This window comes from Argentina silus, assembly GCF_951799395.1.
Source record: "Argentina silus genome assembly, chromosome: 1".
Lineage (NCBI taxonomy): Eukaryota > Metazoa > Chordata > Actinopteri > Argentiniformes > Argentinidae > Argentina > Argentina silus.
Genome location: NC_139655.1, coordinates 21,509,707 through 21,534,830, shown reverse-complemented (window position 1 = coordinate 21,534,830; position 25,124 = coordinate 21,509,707). Strand labels below are relative to the sequence as shown.

Sequence of the window (25,124 nt, the reverse complement as noted above, 5' to 3'; positions counted from 1 at the left end):
CAAACACTGTATAGCTTTGTTTTTAAAACTCCCATGTTGATGTCACAGACTGTCATTCCTTGCATCTAGTTCTGTCCATGAATTTGAGAGTGGTAACATTTCTCCAACTCCATTCTTCAGTTTATGGTGGTGTGACTGACATTTACCGGTAGTCGTTTTTCAAATGACAGATTGTGGATTTAAATTATTATATGTATCCCAGAAATGGTTTTATGAATGCAATTAGTAGCTTGTGGTTGCACGACTTGTTTCACTTGAGGAAACTTTCATGCAATTTAAAGTATTGTTGTTCAAAGTTGTTCAAAGCTGAGAAATGTGAGAAATGTTAAACATCCACATTCATACCATGGCCAGTGTTTGGACTGTTTGACCTACACTTCAACTTACCAGATGTGTAGGCCATACTGATACAGAATAATTATTTTCTAACAGTGGATCTGAGCCATGTCCATCATGGCTTTCATCACTGCTATTGAAAGCAAATACATGCTCTTTGATTTATCAGTGCTTGGTCTAAATGTGGCATACACTGCTGTCCTGAATACTTATAGGGAAGCAGCATGGGGGTGGGGGAGCATGGAGGAGTCACTCTGGCCACACGCACTTGCAGTTATAGCACAACATAACACACACATACACACAATATCAAACACACACATTTGGGTGGAGGAGTCGGGCAACGAGTTGACCACTGACACACACACACACACACACACACACACACACACACACACACACACACACACACACACGCTCAAAATGACCACCAGTAACACACGCCTCTGATAATTAAGGTAATCAGTGCAGCTTATCTAGTCTCTGCCCCTGTTGACAGACTCCCAGGCGGGCCTAGTAGGGCCCACATAGAACAGGGTTGAGTTGGTTTATTTTTGCATGGGACATCTATCAGCACTAGCTCTATGTTTGGTGGCTCCAGTGGTCCCAAAATAGAAATAATTAGGACAGGGCGGGAAAAGAGGAAAAGTGAAAACGTGTCAGACCACGCATACACTCCATGCAGGCCCTTCTGCCCAGTGCCCCTCCTCTATCTCCCTCTCTCTCCATCCCTCCCTTCACTCTCATACCTTTGTTTCTTATTTCTGTGAGCTTACAGACAGTGTGTGTCTGTGGTTTAGACAGCAATCCAATGCTGTAATTGGGCGAAACAAAGTGGTCAGGTTTTCCAGATGACCACACACAGAGCATAGACATTCATCTGATCTGATGCTATCGCGCAGTGTCTCTGTCTGTATGTCTGTCTGACTGACTGACTCCCATAAATTTACTGTATGGGTGAAGACACACTTCTTAAAGATGAAAGCTGATAGATCTCAATCATGCATCTCAATCATGTCATTCCAAATCATATATATCATGATGGTCGTATATATCATTCATAGATCATACTTGCTGTAGATAGCCTACTACAAGCAACAGTATATGCAATAAATCACAATAAGCATCATGTTATGTCAAAATAGCTTTTTCTATTTCTTCCATTCACATAATTTAGATAAAGATACCAGTCCTATTGCCACTAAGAAAGCATTATATTTGGGAACTTCTTAGCTTACGCTACAATCCTCCTAAAATCTCCATAGACACACATTTATTTAATCCAGTCTGAACCAGTGGGGAGCAACGTGCAGCTTCAACTCAAGAGTGTAAACAATGAACAACAGCATCCACAATGATGCCCTAATCATGTCCTCATCTGTTTTCCTTAGTTGAGAGGATGGTGGGGTAGAGGGGAGTTGGTCAAAAGTCCCAACCGCCTAAAAGCTTTGACCCCAATGGTGATCCCGAGCATGAGATGTAATTGCTATGTCTGAAGTCACATAGTCTCCGACACACGCACCCGTAGCCTAAACACCCTTTCATCCTACTCAAATATAAACCCACCCTAACCCGATGCCTACAAATACCCTTCATGCCAATGGTTGGCACAGAGAAGAAAACAAGTTGGATACCAACAATCAAGAGGAACTACAGATTTAGCACCTATCCTATCTACAACAAAGACAACAGCCAAAGGGTGAGTACCGCGTTCTATGCACTCCTCTAGTTGACTTTTCAGTAACATATTTTTGTTGTTGTATGTTATTTTCAACTTCAGTGTATATTTTTGAATTTGTCAGTAACAGAATTGCTGTTTGTCTATACAGATGCTTTACTCAAGGTGTGTGTTACCCCTCCTGGCTCTTTTCCTAATGCTGGAAGAATTGTCTGCTTTCCTGCTGCCTGACAGGCTAAGGCAGAAGAGGGTAAGAACACACACACACATGCACACACACACACACACACACACACACACACACACACACACACAGTGATGACTTTTTTAACATGAGGATTGCTTGAGACTCAGCATACAGTACATCTATGGGTGTAACTTTTGATCCCCCTGCCCTCTATCTCAACCAAGGGGTATTGAATATAGCAATATGTTTATACAGTGTTAATCTTAGTGTTAACCCAGTGGTAATCAGTGTCAATGACCTCTGTGTTGTTAATACATAAATGCACTTGTTTGATAATTACCTCACTCCCTTTCTTCAGGATGTGAATTGGTTGGACCAAGATTTCTCTTCGCTCCTGCCCGAGCTCTCTGACCTCTCCAACCTTTCTCCGGGTGATGCCGGGGAGACGACCCGGGATTGGGAAGGACATCATTACCAATCCACCCCCTTTCTCACCCCTCTAGAACGCCTGTCTGTCAACCATCACAACCACCACCGTCGCAAAGCCAAGGACAATAGGTGAGAGAACAGAAAAGAAGGCTCTGTACATTTAACATTTCACATTCAGTTGCCCTTATACCTAACACTGCAACTACTCTAATAAAAAATTTTTATTAACATGTTGTTACTTAGTTAAATGCATAGCAGACTATAGGGTTGAGCTGTTTGTGTTATTATTATGTAATGTTATTATAAAAGTCCATGACCTGACAAAGGCTACCTGTTGGTAGAAACGTTTGGTAATAAAGCCCTTGGAGCAATATTTGATCACTCGTTTTTGGCCCAGCACCAGTATTAAATGGAAGGATGAGCATATCTATTTCTGATTGCTCTACCTGTTATGGCCATATAAATCTGTCACAATATGCTGTATACCATGCACAAATCAAATCATAGTATATTTAACATATGCACAGGATACAGCTGTAAACTGTACAATGAAATGCTTATTACAAGATACCTTTCAACAGTGCAGTGAACCACCAAAAAAAAGGATAATAAAATAAATTGAATAATAACAAACACAGTGTACAAGCAATGGTAATAACAGCCAACCAATTATAGTATAGCTTTGGAATGGTGGAATATGTACAAATAAATAGTATAAATATAGGAGCAATGATGGAAGTTGGTGTAAGTATGTGTGCACCACTTGGGTAACCAGACCAAGTGAAGGTCTGGGCTACTTCTGTAGTCTGCCACTAAGTCTCTTCCTCTGCTGTTCATTCTGATCACTCTAGGAAGAAGACTGTGCCTCTCGACTCTATTGGCAGCTCCCTCATGTCAAATCACAGGAGCAGAAAGGTGAGAGCATGGTAGATTGACCATCTGTTTATCCCACTGCATGTTCACTTACTGGTATTCTAATAACATTGATTGTGAACCACTGGGGAAAAAAGTGAAAATATTTGCATAGAAAAGGTGGACCTTCACTACTGTCCTTAAACGTTGCATCCTAAAGATGACATACAAATAAAATCATAAACTGTGTGCTCTATGGTTTATTTCAGTTATGTTCTCTTTAATGGTCAATGGGCCCAGCACACTTGGCTCATAGATATGTCATCTATCTGTGTTGCAGGATGAGCCAGAAGGCTACTGGGAATATTTCACTGAGTAAAAGAGAAACAAGAATGACTTACATCTCTTTTCAATTATCACTGCTTATTATATATGTTTATTCATATCTGAATTTACTATTCTGCAATATGATGGTTAGTTATGTTTTCTAACTACAATGCATATTTGTAGTTTGTTATGTTACATTGCAAGGTAATTTATTTCTATTTAAGATATACTGTACAAATCACATTTCTAATTTGGTTCTCCCTCTAGTGGTTACATGTGTATATACAAGGACAAGCACTATTTCTGTGTACCAAGTTGGAATAAAATGCTTTCTTGACAATGAGATGAATGTCTGTTTCACACACCTTGTAAAGATGCATACAAATACATGAGACTATGCAAGTGATCCCCCAAAAAAGAAAGTTTTTTTATTTTTCAAGCTACAGTTAAAGAAAACAATATCAGATGCCGAAAATATAACATTTGCTTGGCTTTTCTCTCTCTCTCTCTCTCTCTCTTTCACTTTCACATATGTACAGTTATCGAAGAACAGGGTATATACATAGACTTGAGGGAAGGTGGTGGGGAGAGTGCATTTGCTTTTTGGGGACTAAACATGACTCTCCCACCAACAAAAAAGCATGGTTAAACCAACCAACATAAAAGGACTGCCATGACTCTTGTGGCATCAACTTATTTTCTGTACACAACTGTCAACTTAGCTTCGAATGAGACAATTGTGAAACACAGGATTGTTGTTATTTTCTGAATTGGGAGCATAGCTCAACCGGCTTTTCAGAAAGCAAAAAAAAAAAAAAACATGAAATAAAAAATCTATTATTTTTACAACCACTCATGCAAAGATGTTCGAGCCACTTCCACATGGTAAAGTCTTGGCTCTCCAACTTTTCTTCTTTACAACAGTTTACAACAATTAAATCATCCTCCCAAACTAGGTCTTTTAATAATGAAAAACAAAATAAAGAAAATGTAAATTGAAACAAAAGACCAAAACTTTGGAAGGTTTGCTCCATGTCAAACTGCAATTACATGTCAACAAAACCAGGAAGAGTGAAACATTTCTGATTAAAGGCTACATCACAAACTTGAAGACAGCCGTTTTCTTAGTTTATAATCTTAAGTTTCATAAGCAATTACAGAAACTGTAGTAATTAACTTCCCAATAAACATCCAAAAAGGGTGGTGGTTTGGGCTCACCTTTTAAAAGTGCACTGTTGTAGCACAATTGTCTGTGCATTTATATGGAATAGATTCAACATTCAGATTTGATCTGGCATTTGTTTGAATCAGAAAACATCCAATGAGTAACATCTCTAGGGCTCAATGATAAGCTACAACTGAGTGTATAATAGACAAAAACAATCGCAAACTGAAATATTACAAGAAAAAAATATGCCAAAAACAATCAAATAAACATGAGCTGCCCATCTAGCACTACTAGAGAAACGTATGGACAAAAATACAGGACTATACATTTTCTTCTCTGAGGATGACCGGGGGGGGGGTATGCCTGGTCATGGTATAACAGTAGGATTGCATTGATTACTGGTTTTAGAGATGTGTGTGTGGGCTTTCACAATAGTTGATGTACCATTATAAAACACTTTTTCTTGGACATGGAAAAACAGAGGTCCATCAATGTCCTGAATAAATAATTCTCTATGACTTGTCATGCACCTTATGCCATGACATATGAAAACCAGGTGGTGGATATTTGTTTGAGTCTAACATTTGAATCAATAAAAAGCTAGTCTCAATGTCTTACAAAGCAAGAGAGGCATTTCTATTTGTGTTACAGATAAAAAGATCTCCCCCACTGTCTTTCTGTTTCCTGTCCAGTTCTCACAAGCAGAAAGTGACAAAACACCAACATGAATAGTGAGAATGCTTGTGATTGTCAAAAAAAAGAGATAAAACTAACAATACAGTTGCCATCCAGGTGAGGGTTTAGGCTTAACAATCAGCTGTAGGCATCGCAGAAAAGAACTTGGATGTTAAAGGACATAGAAGAAAAGGGAAAGAGTCGATTGAGATGGGTATGGAGGGCTTTGTTGTCCTTCACATCCCTCTCTTTTTAGGGGTCTTTCTTGTGCCCCGACCGTCGTGAGTCCCTGCACTTGTGGCAGTAAAAGATGTCAGGGACGTTTGACTTCTTGATCTTGGCGCAGGAGAGGTGAACCCATACACCGCACTGGTTGCATTCGATCATGGGTCTCCCAGCAAACGGCTTGCCGCAGTAACAGGTGATCAAGTCCCAGGAGTCGTCACCTGTGAAGAAAAGGAGGGAGTGGAAAGTGAATTAGTTAATAAGGGCATGTCAAGGTAGGACAGAATGGTGTACATCTCTAGTTTAGACCTCAGCAATTCAGATCAACTGAAGGAGGCGCAAATATAAGGCAACATAAGACTTAAGATGCACTCCAGCAGTGTACTAGACCCCATCAATAACTAATTCAAAAATGTGTCATTGCCATGCAGCAATGCATAAAAGTAAATACTGCAGTCCTAAACTTGAGTATCAAATGAGGCCATGTTGGGAACCCCACTTTCACAATTTGAAACCTTTAGCTTCTTCATTCACATTTTGTTATTAGGGCATTGCTCACCTGACTCCACCATAATATCTTCGTCTGCAATCCAGGTCTCACCCTCACTCGAGCTCATCTCCGCCTCTCTGGTGGACTCCTCCGTCTGCATCTTGCCCAGACCCTGCATACTTGGGGTTGAGACCCCGTGCCCTGTCATATCTTCCCGGGCTGAGTGCTCCTCTGCATGGCCGTGGCCCATCTCTGAGTCTGTTTCGCTTTGGGTGGCCAAGCTCTTGAGCTTCTTCAGGGCTTTGGGCTGCTTGGGGTTTTTGCTGCGTTTGATGCGGGCCCTCTTCTCCCCACCACTGCTCCCACTGTCGCCCCCAGCCATGGCGGAGCCCAGGGACAACTTTTTCAGCTTTTTGTCCTTCTTGCGCTCAGCTTTGCTGCCAGCCTGGCTCTCGTAAAGAGAGTCTTTGAGGCGCATCTTGTCCAACAGGGTGCTGTCAGAGTGCATGCGGCGCATGCTCTTGCCCTTGTTGGCGCGGGCCTTCCGTACAAATGTGTGAATTGTGTGCAGGTCTGAGCTTCCATCTCCCCAGCTGGTCCCTGTCGAGCTGCCGCCGCCACCAATTCCACCACCCCCACCCTCTCCTGATGCACCTGAGCTGTGTGGGGAGCTGGAGGACGATGGGGACCATGAGCTTTCCTATGGAGGATCATGTAAGAGAGAGAACACTTCAGAAACACTACAGGACACGCAGCTCTTGATGCATCGGGTTGTAATGCAACTTTATACAAAAAAATGCAGAGTTCTTGGAGCAGATAAATACTGCACCATAGCAATAGGTTATTTTAATTAGCTAGGATATCAAGACAACCTACCTCTTTAGGACTGGGGATGTAGCCTGCATATGCCAAGACAAAGTTGCAGAACTTGTTAAAATCTTCAACAGTCCTCTTTCTCCTCTCTGGGGGCTAAAGAAAGAAAACACTTGCATTAGGGGATTCTGTGCATAAACCCCCCCACAAATGAAAACAAGGGGAAACAGGATCTGAGAGACGGAACGGAATTTGATGTGACACCGGAAGTTTCTACTTACCAGAGGCTCCGTTTTGCACTTCAATAACGAATCTGCGAAGAGAGAGAGATGACATGTTACAACCGTGCAGTAATCACATTGGTTTTTTTTACTGATGTAAGACCAGTAAGCGAAGAAAAGACAAGCGCTGATGGCCACCTCATCCGCAAAATCATCTAGGTTAGCCTAAACGAAAAAAACTAATTGAAAAAGCTGGCAAGTCGTTCAACTCGACAACTGCAATCAACAAAACAATGACCCAACCTACAGCTTACTATAACGAACTGTTATAAATGATCACTACCGTCGACAACTTCGGAGTGGAATGGTTGCGGAAAATAAGATAGCATAATTTGCAGTGGGTCATGTAGCTCAAGCGCAGCCAGCTAACACAATGGCTGCCTGACTAGCTAAGTTCACTCACTGACTAACTTGCCGCATGTTCAGTTTGCTAGCCATCAATCCATAATTAGGATCAGCAACAGGTCAATCTATATATTACAGACAAAGATAACTAGCTAGCTAATGACGTAGATAATTATCCACTGATGAAAAGCCAAAGGACTGTGCTGGGTGGTTAGGATAATCATGATGGCGTGCGGGGCTAGTTGCTATAAGCATTACAAATGTCGTGAGCCATGCATTGCCATTTGGTAGCAAAGTTAGTGGATAACGTTAGCTAGCTAGTTAACGACACACACTGACAATCACAAGCATTGCCCAATTCCCCAAAACGCATTCGGTACACCCAACTCGACATGATAACGTTAGCTACTTGCACTGACCGGTTCAACATATCAGTATTACCTGGGGGAGCTGGCAAAATATGTTTATGCCTAGAACAGAAGCTAGCTTGATTAGCTAGCCAACCAACAATTACTACCTAGCATACATTGTCAAATTTCTGCTAAATCAACAACGCATTAGCTAAGTTATGGAGTCAAGACGAATTTACGATGTGGGTTGACACTTTTACATACCTTGGTGTTCAGACATTATTTCAAGCATTGTCGCCTCAGCAACAAGGCCCTTGTTATATCCAGCGACTGAGCGCTTTTCTCCCGGCTTGACTGCCAGAGCAGCCCCAGCCGAGGATAGAGGACTACCTACAGTTCTTCAAATGATAATTCAACCAAAGACAAGCGATGTCCCCCGACCCTTTGTCTTAATAATCCCTGCAGCAACGATAAAATGCCAAACGACGCGTATTACTTTGCTAGCCCGCCGTTGTAGCTAGTGAGCAAGCTAGCTAATCACGCAGCGGCTAACGTAGCTCATAGCTAAATAATCCAGGCAATCAAACTACTTAGGAAAACTAAGGAGCTAAGTCACCGGAGTAACTGTAGCAGATGGGTTTACCAACTATATACACCACATAGCATTCAAGATACAATTTTCTTTGCTAAAGTTGGTAATTTTTCCAACACGAGCAACATTCGACAAGAGTTGGACTAAAAATACGTCTCCGCGTCGTCCCTTGCGCGCCTCACTCAAGTCATCAGCGATGTCAACTGATTGCAGAAGCCCCTTGTGGTTGCCACAACGCGGTGACATCCCTTTGAGCGTTGCTGGGCAATGTAGTAAAATGTGTGGGCAGTCATACGGGACGTGGATGAATTTCAAAAAGCGTAGAACTACATTACTCACAAGCCTTTGAGCATAAGATTTCTGGGACATGGCGTTTTCAAGCCCGACACGAGCTAGCTAGCTGGACAGAGAATCAAAAATCCTGAATTTACATAGACTGTACTAATGCGTGTTCGACATCACTTACTTAAATACAAACTTTGATGTGTACATATTTGCAGCATAATCAGTTGACAAAAGCTTGTCAGGCGAATTGACAGATTTTGATAGAGGAATATCGATGTTTGGAGGCGGAGGCGGATCAGAGACAAGAAAACATTACACGCGGTAACGATACTATAGCTGGCTAGCTAGCGAGATCCCAAGCTTTTTGCCCATCATGTTGTTGGAAATACTGCAAGGGACAGATGCAGGAGGATTCATATTAATACAGGGTAAATACTCTTGCTGATCACCAAATTGTTTCTCTGCTAACATTAAGAATCACTGACATCAATCAGTCACTGTAAGTAACTAGCCTTTACATTTTGCAGATTCTGTGAGTTACTCAGGTCGGCACCTCTTGAAAAGCTTCATCAACACAGCACTGAACAGGTACAGTATGATGTACGATAACGAACAAACAGAATTAATGCCAAACCGTGTCATTTCTGCACACCAAGTGGGCCAACACAATGGAGCAAATGCATTTTCACAAGCAAAAAAAAGCACTTTATTTATGAGAGAGATAGATAGATAGGTACTTTATTGATCCCAGAGGGGAAATTAGGGGGATACAGCAGCTCACATCACAAACAACAACTAAATAAAGTGACAATAGAATAATAAAATAAAATAGACATCTGAAACATTATATACAGTAAGAACAGTTCAGTGTGATTTAACATCTGACTCTGATCACCCCGATCGAGCCAGCCGGTGGAGGAGTTGTACAGTCTTATTGCGGCACGCAGAAAATATAGCGCTCCTTAGTGCAACGTGGTTGTAGTAATCTGTTGCTAAAGGAGCTTCTCTGCTCTGCCAGTGTCATGTAGGGGATGGGAGGGATTGTCCATGATGGCCAGGAGTTTGGTCCTCATCCTCCTATTGGCCACCTCCTCCAGAACCAGCTTTCCTAATAAGCTTGTTCAGCCTCTTGGTGTCACCTTCCTTGATGCTGCCCCCCCAACTTACCACCACGTACAGCACTACGCTGGCCACCACTGACTGGTAGAACATGTTCAGCAGAGTCCTGCACATGCCAAAGGACCTGAGCCTCCTCAGGAAATAAAGCCGGCTCTGGCCTCTGGCCTCTGGCCTCTGGCCCTGTGTTACCAGTCCAGTTTATTGTCCAGGTGCACCCCCAGGTACTTGTAGTTCTGGACCACCTCCACTTCCTCTCCCTGGACGGAAACAGGAGATAGGGAGACCCTAGTCCTCCTAAAGTCCACCACCATCTCCTTTGTCTTGCCAATGTTGAGTAGCAGGTGGTTCTGCTCACACCACTCAACAAAACTGTCCACCAGTCCTCTGTACTCATTCTCCTGGCCTCCACTGACACATCCCACAATAACAGAATTGTCAGAGAACTTCTGCAGATGACAAGTATCTGTGTTGTGCCTGAAGTCCGAGGTATAGAGGGTGAAGAGGAAGGGAGCCAGAACTGTCCCCTGGGGGGCACCAGTGCTGCTCACCACCCAGTCCGACACACATCCCTGCAGCAGTACAAACTGTGGCCTGTTGGTCAGGTAGTTCGTAATCCAGGAAACAATGGGGGGAGTCCACCTGCATCCTCAGCAGCTTATCCGCAAGTAGTAAGGGCTGTATGGTGTTAAATGTACTGGAGAAGTCAAATATCTCTAGTGCTCAAGAAATTACATTACAAGGGAACATCATTACTTAAATGCAACATAACAGAGTAACTTATAATAAATGATTTGATGCTGTACATCATTTGTTCTAAATCTTAAATGTCAACAAAACAAACAATTGGGTAAGAATAGGTTCTTTATGATTGTGTCATTAAGGTATTTTGTCATATATTCAAGCCACAAGGTACATTTCATTATTTTAAATTACTTGAAATATTGCAGAGTGGATCTTGCTAACAGTGGAATACAAATTGTGTTAAGGGAGGAAGTTGTCCATGTACTGGAGTTCGAAGTCAGTGAGGAGGAATTCCAAGATGGACTGGACAGAACAACTACTCAAAGGTGACTTTAGTGGAAGTTATTGGATTGAAGTCAACAGGATTAATTTCTTGAGAGAAACAGCTAACCTTTTTTTGTATTTGTCACTTTGAATGTAGGCTGCACTTTCACAATGCATACACTGACCCCCTTGGCTGGACCCAACACTCACCATTCAATGTTCAGCAGTTCACCACAGAGGACATCAGTACTCTTCTCAAACTAACACGTCAACCTAAACCAGTGACACTCATCATTGACTCTCTGTCGTGGATTTTGAGGCATCACAATCCCTCTGCAATCTGCCAGAGACTTAATGAAATTAAGAAAGGTATGTCATGGTGCTATTTATGCTATTCAGTCTCTGCATCAACCGGCAGTCTATTTTATTTCAATACTGGATAATGCCGAAAAACACAGGCATCAAAGCTTTGCCTCGGTTTTAAAAATGTCATCACATGTCATGGTATCAAATCAATGCAAGAGATGCTACAGTTCGGTATCTCTCCTCTGATCATTAGGGGGAGCTGTGAGAACTGTACTTGGCCTGCTGCACTCAGACTTGCATCAGTGTGGCACCGTGGGAAGCATATGCCAATTGGCTACCTCAGTTATCACTGTTGTACCAGGGCTCAAAGGACGGAGAGCTGTTGCCAAAACAACCAGACGCTCCAAGTCTGGCAAGATTATGCAAGATGTAAGATGCATTTAAGAGCTGTTTTAAGTTCAGCCCATCATTTTACTCACAGCTGGGAAGTACACCACATTAACCTTTTTGTATGAGGATTCACTGCAGGCATTTCAAGACATGGAAGAGGATGATTTTGTGTACTCTGGTTGGTTTGTTGAACACAGAAACGTTATGGTTTGTGTGAAGAAAGATGTACAAGTGTGTTTAATGTTGTGTGTTTTTTAAAAGGAGGAGATCTTCAGTATCAAGGAGGACCTGACAGTTACAATACAAAGCAAACCCAGTCATCCAGGACATACACAGACAGATACAGGCGAGTCTGAGGTAAACAAAGCTGCACATGTATAATTCCTGACAACAGCATTCAAATTCCTAGGATGATAATTAGAGGAAATCACTCAAGGTAATTGTGTGTTTCTCTTTGGCGATCTCAGGTTGATCCAACAGCCAACTTGACCTTTAACCTCCGCCTATCCGAAACGGAGAGAGAAGCTAAAGAAAAACTGGCGCTTCCTTTTGTCTTCAGTAAAGAGAAGTGAGATTTAATCCCACCATGGCTGTAGGCCTTTTAACTGCAAGTGGTTCTGCTGTGTTTGCTGCTGTTGCTTAGTGTTTGCATGAAGTGTTAATCAAAATCCATTCTTGCCTCCTTCCAGGAAGTCAGCCATTCTTCACCCAGGACCTGGGTCAGGACGGATCCTGTACGAGCCTGATGCCAATGATGACTATGACCAGGAGGACCCTGATGATGACCTTGATGTCTAGAGCAAGGAAGCTAACTAAAGAAGATTACCCCGCTTCTTACAATTAATGAGAGTTCAGACAACTGACATTCTAGAGAACACAGAATCAAAGCCTTGATGCCAGTCTGAGGAATTTGTCTCCAAATGCATAAGGGTAGAGCTACTGTATGTGGTTGGGGCAGATGTGTCAGTATAATCAGCCCAAAGCTGAATTGCTTGTTATCACTTTATAAAATCATGAACATTTCAGCATAAAACAGAAAATCAACTACAGCAGATAGGTCCACTAACATGGGCCTCATTGTTGTTCAAAACTATTAAACAAGAGGTATTGTTTTTATTGTGTCTGTTTTCCTTGTTATGGAAGACAAATGTATAGTTTCTATATAGTTTATTAAAATTTCGGATCACCTTTTTGTACAGAATATCGGGCCATGTGCAGTTTGTACTGCTCACCACCTGAGTGTGAGCTTGGGTCTATTTTTGTCCTGTAACGCTCTGCACATCTTTTCATAACTTAAATGAATGCATTGACATAAAATAGTTATTTAGAGAATGTCACACCATTTTGTGCCATACAGAAACCCAGCAACTGAATTCTGTAAATGTCATGAAAAAATAAATATAGTGTTAGTACAGACGAGGCACTTACGGCCAAACTATACCAACGCCATCACGACACCGTAACATCTCCGTACCGTGAGTCGGAGTTTAACAACTCACGGTGATCTATGAGACATGCTAGACCGAATGCAAAAGGAGCATATCTCCGAAGCAGGCTCGCTTGAATCAGCGTATTCCTCGGCAGCAGAGAAATATGCACATAATATCAACTGTAAATTTACAAATAATCTCAATCATCCTAAAAACTAATTAGGAAAATTCGCAAAAATCAACCTGCACACAATAAAAGGCTCGATATCGCATTTTAGTTTTGTATTTAAAAAAAAAAGAGAAGAAAAACTGTTGACGCAGTTGATGTCATGCAAGTATAGGCTACTTCAAATAATTGAAATTGCAGATGAGTTGTCGAGATTTCAAGAATATAGCCTCCCGTTATGATGTGTAGCATACATTATTTCCAGATAACATCCCTTTATGCAACACATCCTATTTTGTGATCAGATTAACATTTGTGGCAGCGGGTCTCGGTCTTGGTACAGCAACCTGAAAACTTAACGGAACTAAGACGATACGCTCTCGTTCCGGTGTTAGTGTAGTTTCGACGGAAATCAAGTGGCGCAGCTGTCCGTCAGGTGACAGGACAGCTGGTGTACACGTACCGTATGCAAAACGCCATCATACGTACAAGGGACAAAGCCTTAAAAGCAGCCAAGTTTATGCTCCTTCATAGCATTCAACAGTTGTGACGATTGCGCTGGCTATAAGAGTAAGTGTGTAAGTGTGGTTGTCCCAGCCTCCACCATGCAATAAATGGTTAAACTGACTAAAATGAACATTCACTTTACTGTATAATGTTTCCTTCAGACAGTGTGACACCTTAATAATAAAATATCGCTTTGATATACAGTGCCCTGCGTAAGTAATGGGACAGTGAAGCATGTTTTCTTCTTTTGGCTCTACACTCCAAAAGTTTGGATTTGAAATCAAACAATTACTATGAGGTTAAAGTGAAGATTCTCTGCTTTAATTTGATAGGTACATATTGGTTTCAAAATTCAGAAATTACAAGCAATTTCAAGATATATAAATCTAAATATTTCCCCATTTTCCCTCACATACAATCACTGGGCTTAAATTGGGGCGGGATCAACGCAGGGGCAAACTTTTGTCATGATGCCCCACTCATCAGAAAGTTGTCTCTGCACATTATCCCCCGCCCACAGTAGTAGTCAAATAAAACCGGAGTGATGGCAAGAGGAAAGTGGAGGAAAAAAAACTGCCCACAGCATAATACTTAATCTGTGAAATATGGTGGAGAGGGTGTTATGGCTTGGGCATGTATGGCTTCCACTCGAACTGGCTAACTTGTCTTCATTGATGTTGTAACTGCTGACGGCAGCAGTAGCAGGATGAATTCTGAAGTGTACACATCTTGTCAGCCCAAGTACAAGCAAATGCCTCCAAACTCATTGGAAAGCGCTTCCTCATACAGCAGGACAATGACCCAAAACATACTGCCATAGCAACCAGGGAGTTTTTCAGGGCCATAAAAGTGGAAAGTAAATCTCCAGATTTAAATCCTATTGAACATGCATTTCATTTCCTGATGTAAAAAGACCTAAAAACATCGAAAAAGTATGCAAATGAGCAGGGTGTTCTGTCTTGATGTGTGCCTGCTTGGACGTTATGTGTTTACGATGCCTTCTTAATATTGACATATAAAGTATACTAAAAGGTACATTCAGTCTCCATTGCCAAGTTAATTTCTACCGTGCATGATAGAGCACGATAATGTATAAAAAGTGTTTTCATGTCTAAAGTGAATCCAATATGTACACAAATACCATGACATAAAAGCTTAGAATCTCTACTTTAACCTAAGGTGTTTTCAAATCCAAACTTTTGTATAGAGTATGGAGCTAAATTAAGAAAAATGCTTCACTGCATTTTTTACAACAATGCATGACCATGAATGGTGGAAAACCATAAATGAATGAGCAAAGACCCTGCGCGGGATTTAAACTGTAACCTTTGTTCAGAGTGTATACAAGTGAGTGTAGCATACAAAACATTCTGATAATTTCACACGGCAGTGACGGCACGGCTTTGAAGGAGAGACGCATAATTTTGCTCGTCCACTTTCGGTTGTTTGCTTTCCACGGGGGCGTGCTGCGCGCAACCACAAGGTTCGAATCGGGTTGACTGGCGTTACTCGCGGAAGTGACGGCAGGGTAGCGATGGCGGCTCGCAGTTCGATTCCGGATTTGCTGTGAACTACAAACAGTTTTCATGTTGACTGCTTGATTTTTGTTTCAATCTCTCCCTTGAAATACCACAAAGAGAGGAAGAGTATTGACTAGTGGTTTAACGTTATAAAGCCAGAACATTTGGGGTATTTTTTCACTAGGTTCAAGGTGGTCAACCTTCCGAGCTAGCTAGCTTGGCAGCTGCTGGTTGCGTGGTACTACTGGTAGCTGGATGAGCTAACCAGCTTGTCGTTCCATTGATATGATAGCAGTCGCTTTGCAAGAGTCTACTTTTGTTTAGACTTTTGTTTTTATTAGGTTTTTCTGCCATACAATGCCAATGCATTTTAATCGATGAACGTTTTGTAGCAAGCGTGCAGAGGTACTCACACGTTTGCTCGGTCTTGTTGATTTGGACGGGTTCGGTTTAGAAAGGTAACGATAGGCAAGTTCGAGCGATAGTGAGGATCTTACTGTTTGAGCCTTAGGCCTAACCACAATAGTCAAGTTGTCTGAGAGGGCCAACTATTTCGTGATTTTGTCAAAGTCCAGTTCCCGTGGGTGGTCGCCGTCATGCTGAAAACCCGACAGTGTTTACTTGGCATCCGTACTTTCCTTGGTGTCACATCCAGAATATGGGGCTTCATCTTATACATTCTCAGGAAGCACCTACGCACGGTGAGCATTATTATTGAAAAGAAACGTACCTTAACTGCTCTTATTCACATATTTGTTTGTACTGTTTTAATGAACTGGGGATACAACTAGAAATGTCTTGCTTACTGTTGCCATGGCTCTGTCACTAAACGACATGGCAAACTCTTTAAATCAGAACCTTAGCATATATGCTTGCACTTTGTTTTTGCCACATAGCTATTTATCTGTCAACCGAGCCATGATACAGACAATATGGCTAAAGCACATCCAGAAATATGTTAATTCCTATTATACAATAATGAAACAAATGCCACATCTCATATGCTTCTGACTTGATTTTCCATGACGCATGGATGCGCAATCACTGCCTGTATTTGGTATAAAACAATGCATTTGATTAGGCTTATTTTATTTTTCCCGAAGGAACTTCGTTTGTGGTGTTAGATACATACAGGAAACAATAATCAGCACATCCAAGCACATACACATGCATACAACAGTATATTACAAAATACATAGTGAACACACGCTTACATCAACCCACCACAATAAAGTGCATAGGCCTAAATGGTAACAGACAAATTGTAATGAGTGCAGCCTCATTCAGTAGAAACTACTGAGTCCTCTTTGGTTCTCATGTGCAGTGGCCCTATTCTGCAGATTGTTGGTTGGAAGGTGTACTGGTCAAGAAGTGGGTGGGTTGTGTCTGATGTTATGCCCTTTTGTGTACCCGCTCTTGGTAGAGGTAGTTGAGTCTGCTGTCAATGATTGTGCCACTCTTTATATTTTTTGGTAATTGATGGTTAGTGGTTTGGGGGTGTATGGTGTTCTTCCACATCCCTTGACTTATTATTTGTTTTGATGACATTTTGGACGAGGAAGTTCTCCTTGCACCTCAGACCAAAGTGGTCCACAGTAGACTTGAGCCTGGTCTCTGACATTGACATGTTGAGGATAACTGTTATCAGAGTATTTTAGGAAGACTGTCTGGGCTGGAACAATATAGTTGTATAATATATTTGGTATCATTTAAATTGTAAAGCACTTGTTAACTCACACCCACACATATATACAGTGCATTCGGAAAGTATTCAGACCCCTTAACTTTTTCCACATTGTTATGTTACAGCCTTATTCTAAAATGGATTCAATTAATTTTTCCCTCATCAATCTACACACAATACCCCATAATGACAAAGCGAAAACAGATTTTCTAATTTTCTAATTTATTAAAAAAAACAAAACTGAAATATCACATTTATATAAGACCCTTTGCTATGACACTCGAAATTGAGCTCAGGTGCATCCTGTTTCCATTGATCATCGTTGAGATGTTTCTACCACTTGATTGGAGTCCACCTGTGGTAAATTCAATTGATTGGACATGATTTGGAACGGCAAACACCTGTCTATATAAGGTCCCACAGTTCACGGTGCATGTCAGAGCAAAAACCAGGCCATGAGGTCGAAGGAATTGTCCGTAGACCTCAGAGACAAGATTGTGTTGAGGCACAGATCTGGGGAAGGGTACAAAAAAATGTCTGCAACATTGAAGGTCCCCAAGAACACAGTAGCCTCCATCATTCTTAAATGGGAAAGTTTGGAACCACCAAGACACTTCCTAGAGCTGGCCGCCCGGCCAAACTGAGGCCAAACTCGTCAGGGAGGTGACCAAGAACCCAACCTTTCAGAAGGACAACCATCTCTGCAGCACTCCACCAATCAGGCCTTAATGGTAGAGTGGCCAGATGGAAGCCATTCCTCAGTAAAAAGCACATGACAGCCCGCTTGGAGTTCACCAAAAGGCACCTAAAGGACTCTCAGACCATGAGAAACAAGATTGTCTGGTGAAACCAAGATTGAACTCTTTGGTGTGAATGCCAAGCATCACGTATGGAGGAAACCAGGCACCGCCAAGCTTGTAGCGTCATACCCAAGAAGACTTGAGGCTGTAATTGCTGCCAAAGGTGCTTCAACAAAGTACTGAGTAAAGGGTCTGAATACTTATGTAAATGTGATATTTCAGTTTTTTATTTTTAATAAATTAGCAAACATTTCTAAACCTGTTTTGGCTTTGTCATTATGGGGTATTGTGTGTAGATTGATGAGGGGGACACCGAGGACAAACGATTTTTTCGTGCTACGCGCTTCAACACTCAGCGGTCCCATTCTGTGAGCTTGTGTGGCCTACCGCTTCACAGCTGAGCTGTTGTTGCTCTACACGTTTCCACTTCACAGTAACAGCACTTATAGTTGACCGGGGAAGCTCTAGCAGAGCAGAAATTTTACGAACTGACTTGTTGGAAAGCTGGCATCCTATGACAGTGCCACGTTGAAAGTCACTGAGCTCTTCAGTACGACCCATTCTACTGCCAATGTTTGTCTATGGAGATTGCGTGACTGTATGCTTGCTTTTATGCACCTGTTAGCAATGGGTGGCTGAAATAGCCGAACCCACTAATTAGAAGGGGTGTCCACATACTTTGGGCTATGTAGTGTACACACACACACACACACACATATATATACACATACATACATACAGATACACACATGACAACTGATGCGGTTGTTTCTTACATGTAAACAAACAACTGAAATAATTTAAAAAGTTGCCTATATTTTTGCATGTAGACTACTATTGTGACCCTGAGTATCTGTTAAGAGTGTGAACCTTGCAGATGTGCAATTCAGCTTCTGTTACCTTTCTTAATCAATCGGGGAAGAGGAGTAGCAGTGTTCTGAGGGCATGCTGATCATGCGAGAGAGGTTTAGACTGAACTGAATAACAGAACTTTCGGGGGGGAAAAGCGGTACACATGTTTTGTTTCAAAGCATGATAAATACGACGTGTGAGTATGTGTGAGTTGGTTCAATTGAGTGTGTTTTACGCTCAATGCATGAGAGTTGGCAGCCCTGAGTTCACATGATGTCCCTATTATAAACTTGACATATAAGGTGTCAATGACTCCACACACTAAGTAATATACAGTTGCTGAATATCTGTAAGGCTTGTTGAAATATTGACTCCTCTATACATTCTCCTTGCTTGAACCTTGTTTTAGGCCAACTGAGAGGGGGAATGTGTGTGATGTGTTGTGATATGCTAAAGGTGTTTGTGACAGGTTATTTTGCTCATGGGTAAATAGGGCAGGGTGGGAAGTCCAGGTTATGACCAAAGTGTAAGGCATTACTTGCACACAAAGGCTGCCCTGTTCCCACTCACAGTCCCACACACTTCCACGCTCAGACAAACACACGGTTTAACTCATGCACTGCATTATCTAACAGTGGTGCAACGTCACTGACTAGAGAGCCGAGGGGCTTATTCAGTGGGATGCAATGCTTTAAAAGTTGTAGAGTAGATAGAGTTTATTATCCTTCGTGGCAGAGAAACAAGTCTTCTACACAATGTATTTTTATCATAGTGTTTCTGCGACCCCCCCCCCCCCCCCCCCTGCACAATAACTGTATTGGAGGAATATACCTAGATATTTTGTATTTTGAATCTTGGCATTGAGTGTAATACTGCAGCATCGTCATACATTTATACATTAAGTCATAATATGGCTTTTGGTAGGGAGTACCCATGTGGCGGAGTAAGTCTGTGTCTTGCCTTCTTTAATCTAGTCTACTCTGACTATAGCAGGACCAGGTTTTGTGAGTCTGGTTTTGTGCCTGTGAACAGCATTGCTTGTGTTTAAATGCTCAGACCTTATTGAGGTTTTGTTTCTATCTAGTACATCAGTGTTAGGTCTTTGATAGAGGAGTTAGTCAGATTACAATCCATGTTAGACATTTATAGAAAAATAAAAACAATCATGGTCAGAGATGTCACAATCATGTGCTGTATGTAACTCACCAAAATGAGTTGTTGCATTGTGCGACTGTCAGCACTACAAGAAGATTATGAACCACACATGCTACCAATCCTTAATCTGATGCATGCAGCTGCATGTAAACATACAGTAAACCAGTTGCGTCATAATCTTCAAGTCAACCATGTATTGTAGTACATTATCTTCAAGACAACAATAGAGAGCCAGAGCAGGGAGGCATGCCCAGGGTTAGAGGGGCTTGAGGCTAAAAACCCACCACAGGATACAGAGAGGAGGGCTGTGGGTTTATTCCCCCATTCCTCGCAGCAGCTGCATCTCTGCAGGTTCTTCCCGGCCAGATCTGCCAAGCATGAGGGGCATGGAGGGACCCGGGGAGGCCCTTTTTAAGGATTTAGATAAAACAACCTGGGCCCTGTTAAAGTCACCTTGCAAGTCTCCCTTTCCACTTGGGCCTCTATTCCATTGACACCCATTGACAGCTGGGGGGCTAAAAATAGCCCTTTTGGAGAACAGAGCAGCTAGAGCAGCACAAGTGTCCACCCTGTAGAGTCTGGTCCAACAGAGGAAATAAGGGAAGTTGGTACAAAGACCCCTTGAGTGGAGATGATGGGATGCACCTAAAGTGCCTTTCTCTCCCAAGTCTCCTTTCATTCAACTGCACTGATTTAAAGGAACAGGACAGATGTAGGCCCACAATTCCCAGATATTATCCACCATATTTATTTCACCGTCCCTGTGTTGTTAGGCCATTGTAGACCATTAGGATGCAACCTAAGGATTCTGTGGTCTTGTTCTAGTCTGAGCCTGTGCTACCATTTGAGATCATAAGAATTGGGTTGCCTTAGATATAGAAAGAGACATATTTGCTATGACTCAACTTTTCCCCTTTAGTCTGATCCATATAGGGAGTAGAGTGGGAATCGTGAAGGTTTTCAAACTACATTGCACCCTGGCCTATGAAGTCAATTCTAAATCCATTGCTTGGATTGTTTATTGAAATGTGTTGAAAGTGATGACAGCTGTAAACCTGACTTTATCCACCACGCTGTCACTAGATGTTTTATTTAGGCTCTCCAAGGCAACAGACTTAATGTGAATGTTTGTATGAATATGTCTCATCCCTCTCCTTTCCTGTTTCAGATAATACAGTACCAGACAGTGCGGTATGATACTTTACCCCTGTCCCCCATCTCCAGAAACAGACTCAGTAAGTACCTCTGTCCCCCTCTCTTTTGACCCCCCCCATATCATGTAAAACAAAGCCAAAGGAGAATACAAGCAGGTGGTAATGACAGCTAGCTGGAAATTCCTTTCCACATTAACCATCTTCAGTAGGGTGTTTGTCAGGATTGTTTGCAATGTTAGAATTTTAGCTCATGCATAGGTGCCTGTGTAAGTCTAGACTGTAGCCCTCAAGACCTTGCCTTAGACTATCATCATGATTGTGGTGTTTTGAAACATCAAGACACCATCCTCACTGTTGGTATTGAGTGTGTTTGTTATCTCCAGATGCAGTAAAGCGGAAGATTCTGGTGCTGGATCTAGATGAGACGTTGATCCACTCTCATCACGACGGGGTCCTCAGACCCACAGTGAGACCTGGTACTCCACCAGACTTCATCCTCAAGGTAAACACACATCCACACACCACACTCTTAGACTCACAAACATAGACAGAGGGTTATGTACGTATGTGTTGTCCTAAGCTTGTCTTCCTCTCTCTCTCTTACTTGTAGGTAGTGATTGACAAACACCCAGTCAGATTCTTTGTACATAAAAGGCCGCACGTCGACTTCTTTTTAGAAGTGGTAAGTGCCAGTTCTGAACTAGAACGTCTTTTTATTTTGGCTAGGATCTGTCAAAAGTGAACGATTTTGTGGCTTTGTTGTTCGGCGAGTAACTACTAGCATGTGACTTACAGTATCATTATCAACTCTGAGTGGGAAATCCTCTGATCAAGGTGGCCTTTCCATGTTAGCTCCTTTTACTGTTGTAGCTAACTTGCATGTGCTTGTGTGCGTGTGTATGTGTGTGTATATTCATTACATGTCTGTTACCCCTTTCAGGTCAGTCAGTGGTATGAGCTGGTGGTGTTCACTGCCAGTATGGAGATCTACGGCTCTGCAGTGTCAGATAAGCTGGACAACAACAGGAACATCCTGAAACGAAGATACTACAGACAGGTATCACTTCTCTCTAATATGGATGTAACTGCAGATGTCTATCCACATCTACATCTTTAGGAAAAGACTCACCCTACTATCATTAAGTATGTTGCAGGGATGTTTTGACACCCTAACCTCCTGTGTCAAACACATGGGAAGTGTTAGTTCCTACCACCTGTCAACTTCTCTCACCTAATCTTTTCCCTCTGTCTGCAGCATTGTACGCTGGATCTAGGTAGTTATATTAAAGATCTATCTGTCGTACACGACGACCTTTCCAGTATTGTCATCCTGGACAACTCGCCTGGTGCTTACCGGAGCCATCCAGGTGAGAGACTACACACACAAACTCTGTGTCCTGCACAAATACATGCACAAAACAGACATGCACACGTATGCATTCCAATTGTAATGAGAATGTTAAACGTGTATTATCGAGTCATGTCCCCCTGGGTTGAGCTTTAGCTAATGGTTTTTAAATCTAATGGTGTTGTCAAACCAGTTGCTTCGTGGTTGTGGGTGAAAATTTGCTATACACCTCCCTTATATGCATGCACGCATACATGCATGTTTTAAGCAAACATGTCTTACACACCAATTCAATTATTGCTATTTCCTATAGAAATTGTTGTGAAACATGTGAGAACCTTGTGGTAATTGAAGGTAGCAGCTAACCAAGCTGTAGCCACTCATACCCTGGCAGTACAAGGAATGTATTGTAGATACTGAAACTCACTGATTATATTCACCAACTAATAACATCTTGATGCCCTCACAGATATATGTATGTATGTGTGTGTGTGTGTGTGTGTGTGTGTGTCCGCACCCTACAGACAATGCAATACCAATAAAGTCATGGTTCAGCGACCCTAGTGACACAGCACTCCTCAACCTGCTGCCTATGCTAGATGCACTAAGGTAAGATGTGCCCAGGCTAGCAGATATGTGCTCTCTGGACCTGTTCATCCATCTACCAGACAAAGTCCTCCTCACAAACTGACTTTCCCACCCCCTCCCTTTCTCCCAGGTTCACTGCTGACATCCGGTCCGTCCTCAGTCGAAACCTCCACCAGCACCGGCTCTGGTGATTGCTGACTTGGGAAGGGAGGGCTCTCTTCCCCCTGCCAGCTTCCTCCTCTCCTCCGTTCCCAAGCAGTTGACCTCACCTCTCCAGGACCCCCTCTCAGAAGGGGACTGAGGAGAAGAGGTCACAGCAGAACATGAAGCAGGGATGAACAGTAGTAGGAGTAGGATCACGAGAGCGTGGAAACTCCTGGGGGGGGGGGCTGTTTTTTTCTTGGTTATTGTATTTTTTCCTTTTTTCAAAACAAAATGGAGTCGCTGCCTTACAGTTCCTGATACTGACTGTGTATGCTTGGGGATATGTGTGTCTACGCAAGTTGGAGTATGCTTGCGTTTGTTCGTCTTTTTAAATTTTGGAAAATACAGTACATAAAGAGAAGGGAGAGCAAGGCAACGAAGACAGGTTTCCATGCTTTTTTCTTCCATGTACCTTGGACTCTGCACTTCATTAGATAAAGCAACTGGAAATTCTACTCTGTAAGCTAACATGATACCAGACTTTACTTGGCCAAGAGTAACTGGACAGGAGAAAATGAAGCTGTGATTCGTTTTTAATGGGGGTAAGGGGATCATAGACCCTGTTTCAATCAGGGTGATTAATGGGTCAGTGGGAGGTACCCACATTGGAGTACATCTTTTCTCTGCAAGAACGGGTGATTTTATGCGATGAAGATTTGCTGAAGTTGCTACTGTACTTATCGCTTGATGAAATGATAAGCAGTGATTTTTATTTTTCACCCAATGACAATTGGTTGTGGTCATCATTGTCATACCCTTTCCCCCCCTCCCGAAATCCCTTGTAGAATACAATGATACAAAGGATGGACCGAAGAAGTTTTGAAAGATCGAATGGTTCAAAATGACATTTGAATTGTGGAACCGCTCTTTACATTTTCCTCTGTTACCATGATCTAGGCCTATGATTATAGTATGACCTCTGGACATCTTCAATTGAAAACATTTAGCTTCAATTTAATTTGAATTTAAAGGACTTGCACTTAATTTCAGGAACTTACTTTTTTTTATGCAGAATTAGTAGCCCCCTTAAATTTTTACCTGCTTCCTACAGTATTGATTCCACTGTCCGCCCATGTCTTGTCAATACCATCTGAACAATTTCAGTTGTCAAGGCTCATGACAGATTCTTCTTCCCCAGGTCTGTTACTAATAAAACACTTGTCAGTATTGACCACTCCTTGTTGGCTCTCCTTTTTTAAGTTAATTTTCTGACAAATACTATTTAATAGGTAATTTGTTTAAGGTGTTGGTAGATGTACCTATTGCCACAAGATTCATGTAATTGTCGGAATCTATACTATTTGGTCCGAACTGAAGGGTGCACCAACTATTCTGCTGTTATTCGATGAAATCATCCAACTTTGGTGAAACTCTGCTTCCCTCGTGTGGTAGGATGACGAATTTAACCTGACCTCACCTCCAGTTCACTTTCGGCCTAGGTCACTTCTACAATTAATTAGCCGAAGATGACGGCTGGAGGCAGTTATTTACTGGACTTGGAAGGCCCAAAACACGTTTTTATTATTTCATTCTAATCAGACAAGGAAATTAGAGTAATCTCAGATCGTTAATAATTAGAAGATGGTTGAGTAGCTCGACAGCCAATGGTCAAGCCGTTGTCCACCGGGAAACTAGCAACGTAGCCATTGCAGGCATGCGCAGAGTTTTGTCAGTAATATGTTCCGTATTTCGTAATATACATTTGTGAAAGTAGGTGGACAACGAAGTGCATATAAGTGTGAAGATATTTTAAATTGTGTCACGAATGTGATGCTAGGTTAACATTTTTCATCAAGTTTCATCCTGTGCGGCAAAGAGATCGTAAGACGCTATACACGACACACGTTAAGCTAAAACCAATAA

At 42.1% G+C, this 25,124-nt stretch overlaps 4 protein-coding genes across 5 annotated transcripts; 3 read left to right on the top strand and 1 right to left on the bottom strand.

The window, feature by feature from the left end:
- The first annotated feature begins 1,900 nt into the window (after positions 1-1,900).
- LOC310806918 (uncharacterized protein) lies at positions 1,901-4,152 on the top strand. The gene is made up of 5 exons (XM_083673201.1): positions 1,901-2,035; positions 2,166-2,264; positions 2,560-2,759; positions 3,482-3,545; positions 3,823-4,152. Exons 1-5 carry the CDS (start codon positions 1,931-1,933, stop codon positions 3,859-3,861), a joined length of 507 nt encoding a protein of 168 aa, XP_083529327.1. The 5' UTR covers positions 1,901-1,930; the 3' UTR covers positions 3,862-4,152.
- A 56-nt stretch (positions 4,153-4,208) lies between these two features.
- Positions 4,209-8,902, bottom strand: phf23b (PHD finger protein 23b). Its single transcript, XM_083673190.1, has 5 exons — positions 8,421-8,902; positions 7,462-7,493; positions 7,244-7,336; positions 6,437-7,067; positions 4,209-6,098 (listed from the first exon to the last, which is right to left on the bottom strand). The coding sequence occupies exons 1-5, from the start codon at positions 8,446-8,448 to the stop codon at positions 5,905-5,907; spliced, it is 978 nt and encodes a 325-aa protein (XP_083529316.1). The 5' UTR covers positions 8,449-8,902; the 3' UTR covers positions 4,209-5,904.
- Positions 8,903-9,124: 222 nt separating this feature from the next.
- elp5 (elongator acetyltransferase complex subunit 5) lies at positions 9,125-13,028 on the top strand. The gene is made up of 8 exons (XM_083669593.1): positions 9,125-9,461; positions 9,561-9,621; positions 11,139-11,219; positions 11,315-11,526; positions 11,717-11,892; positions 12,115-12,210; positions 12,321-12,421; positions 12,543-13,028. The coding sequence occupies exons 1-8, from the start codon at positions 9,407-9,409 to the stop codon at positions 12,649-12,651; spliced, it is 891 nt and encodes a 296-aa protein (XP_083525719.1). The 5' UTR covers positions 9,125-9,406; the 3' UTR covers positions 12,652-13,028.
- A 2,456-nt stretch (positions 13,029-15,484) lies between these two features.
- Positions 15,485-24,432, top strand: LOC310822913 (CTD nuclear envelope phosphatase 1A-like). Of its 2 annotated transcripts, none has more exons than XM_083695489.1 (8): positions 15,485-16,177; positions 21,136-21,202; positions 21,505-21,623; positions 21,732-21,803; positions 22,062-22,178; positions 22,377-22,488; positions 22,994-23,078; positions 23,188-24,432. In XM_083695489.1, the coding sequence occupies exons 1-8, from the start codon at positions 16,073-16,075 to the stop codon at positions 23,246-23,248; spliced, it is 738 nt and encodes a 245-aa protein (XP_083551615.1). In that variant the 5' UTR covers positions 15,485-16,072; the 3' UTR covers positions 23,249-24,432. The 2 variants fall into 2 exon arrangements, with proteins under 2 accessions (XP_083551615.1, XP_083551616.1); XM_083695490.1 differs by having other exon boundaries at positions 22,939-23,078.
- The last annotated feature ends 692 nt before the right edge of the window (positions 24,433-25,124 follow it).

Coding starts and splice junctions, on each gene's coding strand:
- LOC310806918 (XM_083673201.1), top strand. CDS start 1,931: ATGCCAATGGTTGGCACAGAGAAGAAAACAAGTTGGATACCAACAATC. Junction 2,036..2,165: donor ACAAAGACAACAGCCAAAGG/GTGAGTACCGCG, acceptor TTGTCTATACAG/ATGCTTTACTCAAGGTGTGT. Junction 2,265..2,559: donor ACAGGCTAAGGCAGAAGAGG/GTAAGAACACAC, acceptor CCCTTTCTTCAG/GATGTGAATTGGTTGGACCA.
- phf23b (XM_083673190.1), bottom strand. CDS start 8,448: ATGCTTGAAATAATGTCTGAACACCAAG. Junction 7,494..8,420: donor AATAATGTCTGAACACCAAG/GTATGTAAAAGT, acceptor CTCTCTTCGCAG/ATTCGTTATTGAAGTGCAAA. Junction 7,068..7,243: donor ACATCCCCAGTCCTAAAGAG/GTAGGTTGTCTT, acceptor GATCCTCCATAG/GAAAGCTCATGGTCCCCATC.
- elp5 (XM_083669593.1), top strand. CDS start 9,407: ATGTTGTTGGAAATACTGCAAGGGACAGATGCAGGAGGATTCATATTA. Junction 9,462..9,560: donor AGGATTCATATTAATACAGG/GTAAATACTCTT, acceptor TACATTTTGCAG/ATTCTGTGAGTTACTCAGGT. Junction 11,527..11,716: donor ACTTAATGAAATTAAGAAAG/GTATGTCATGGT, acceptor TCTGATCATTAG/GGGGAGCTGTGAGAACTGTA.
- LOC310822913 (XM_083695489.1), top strand. CDS start 16,073: ATGCTGAAAACCCGACAGTGTTTACTTGGCATCCGTACTTTCCTTGGT. Junction 21,804..22,061: donor TCGACTTCTTTTTAGAAGTG/GTAAGTGCCAGT, acceptor TACCCCTTTCAG/GTCAGTCAGTGGTATGAGCT. Junction 22,489..22,993: donor TGCTTACCGGAGCCATCCAG/GTGAGAGACTAC, acceptor CGCACCCTACAG/ACAATGCAATACCAATAAAG.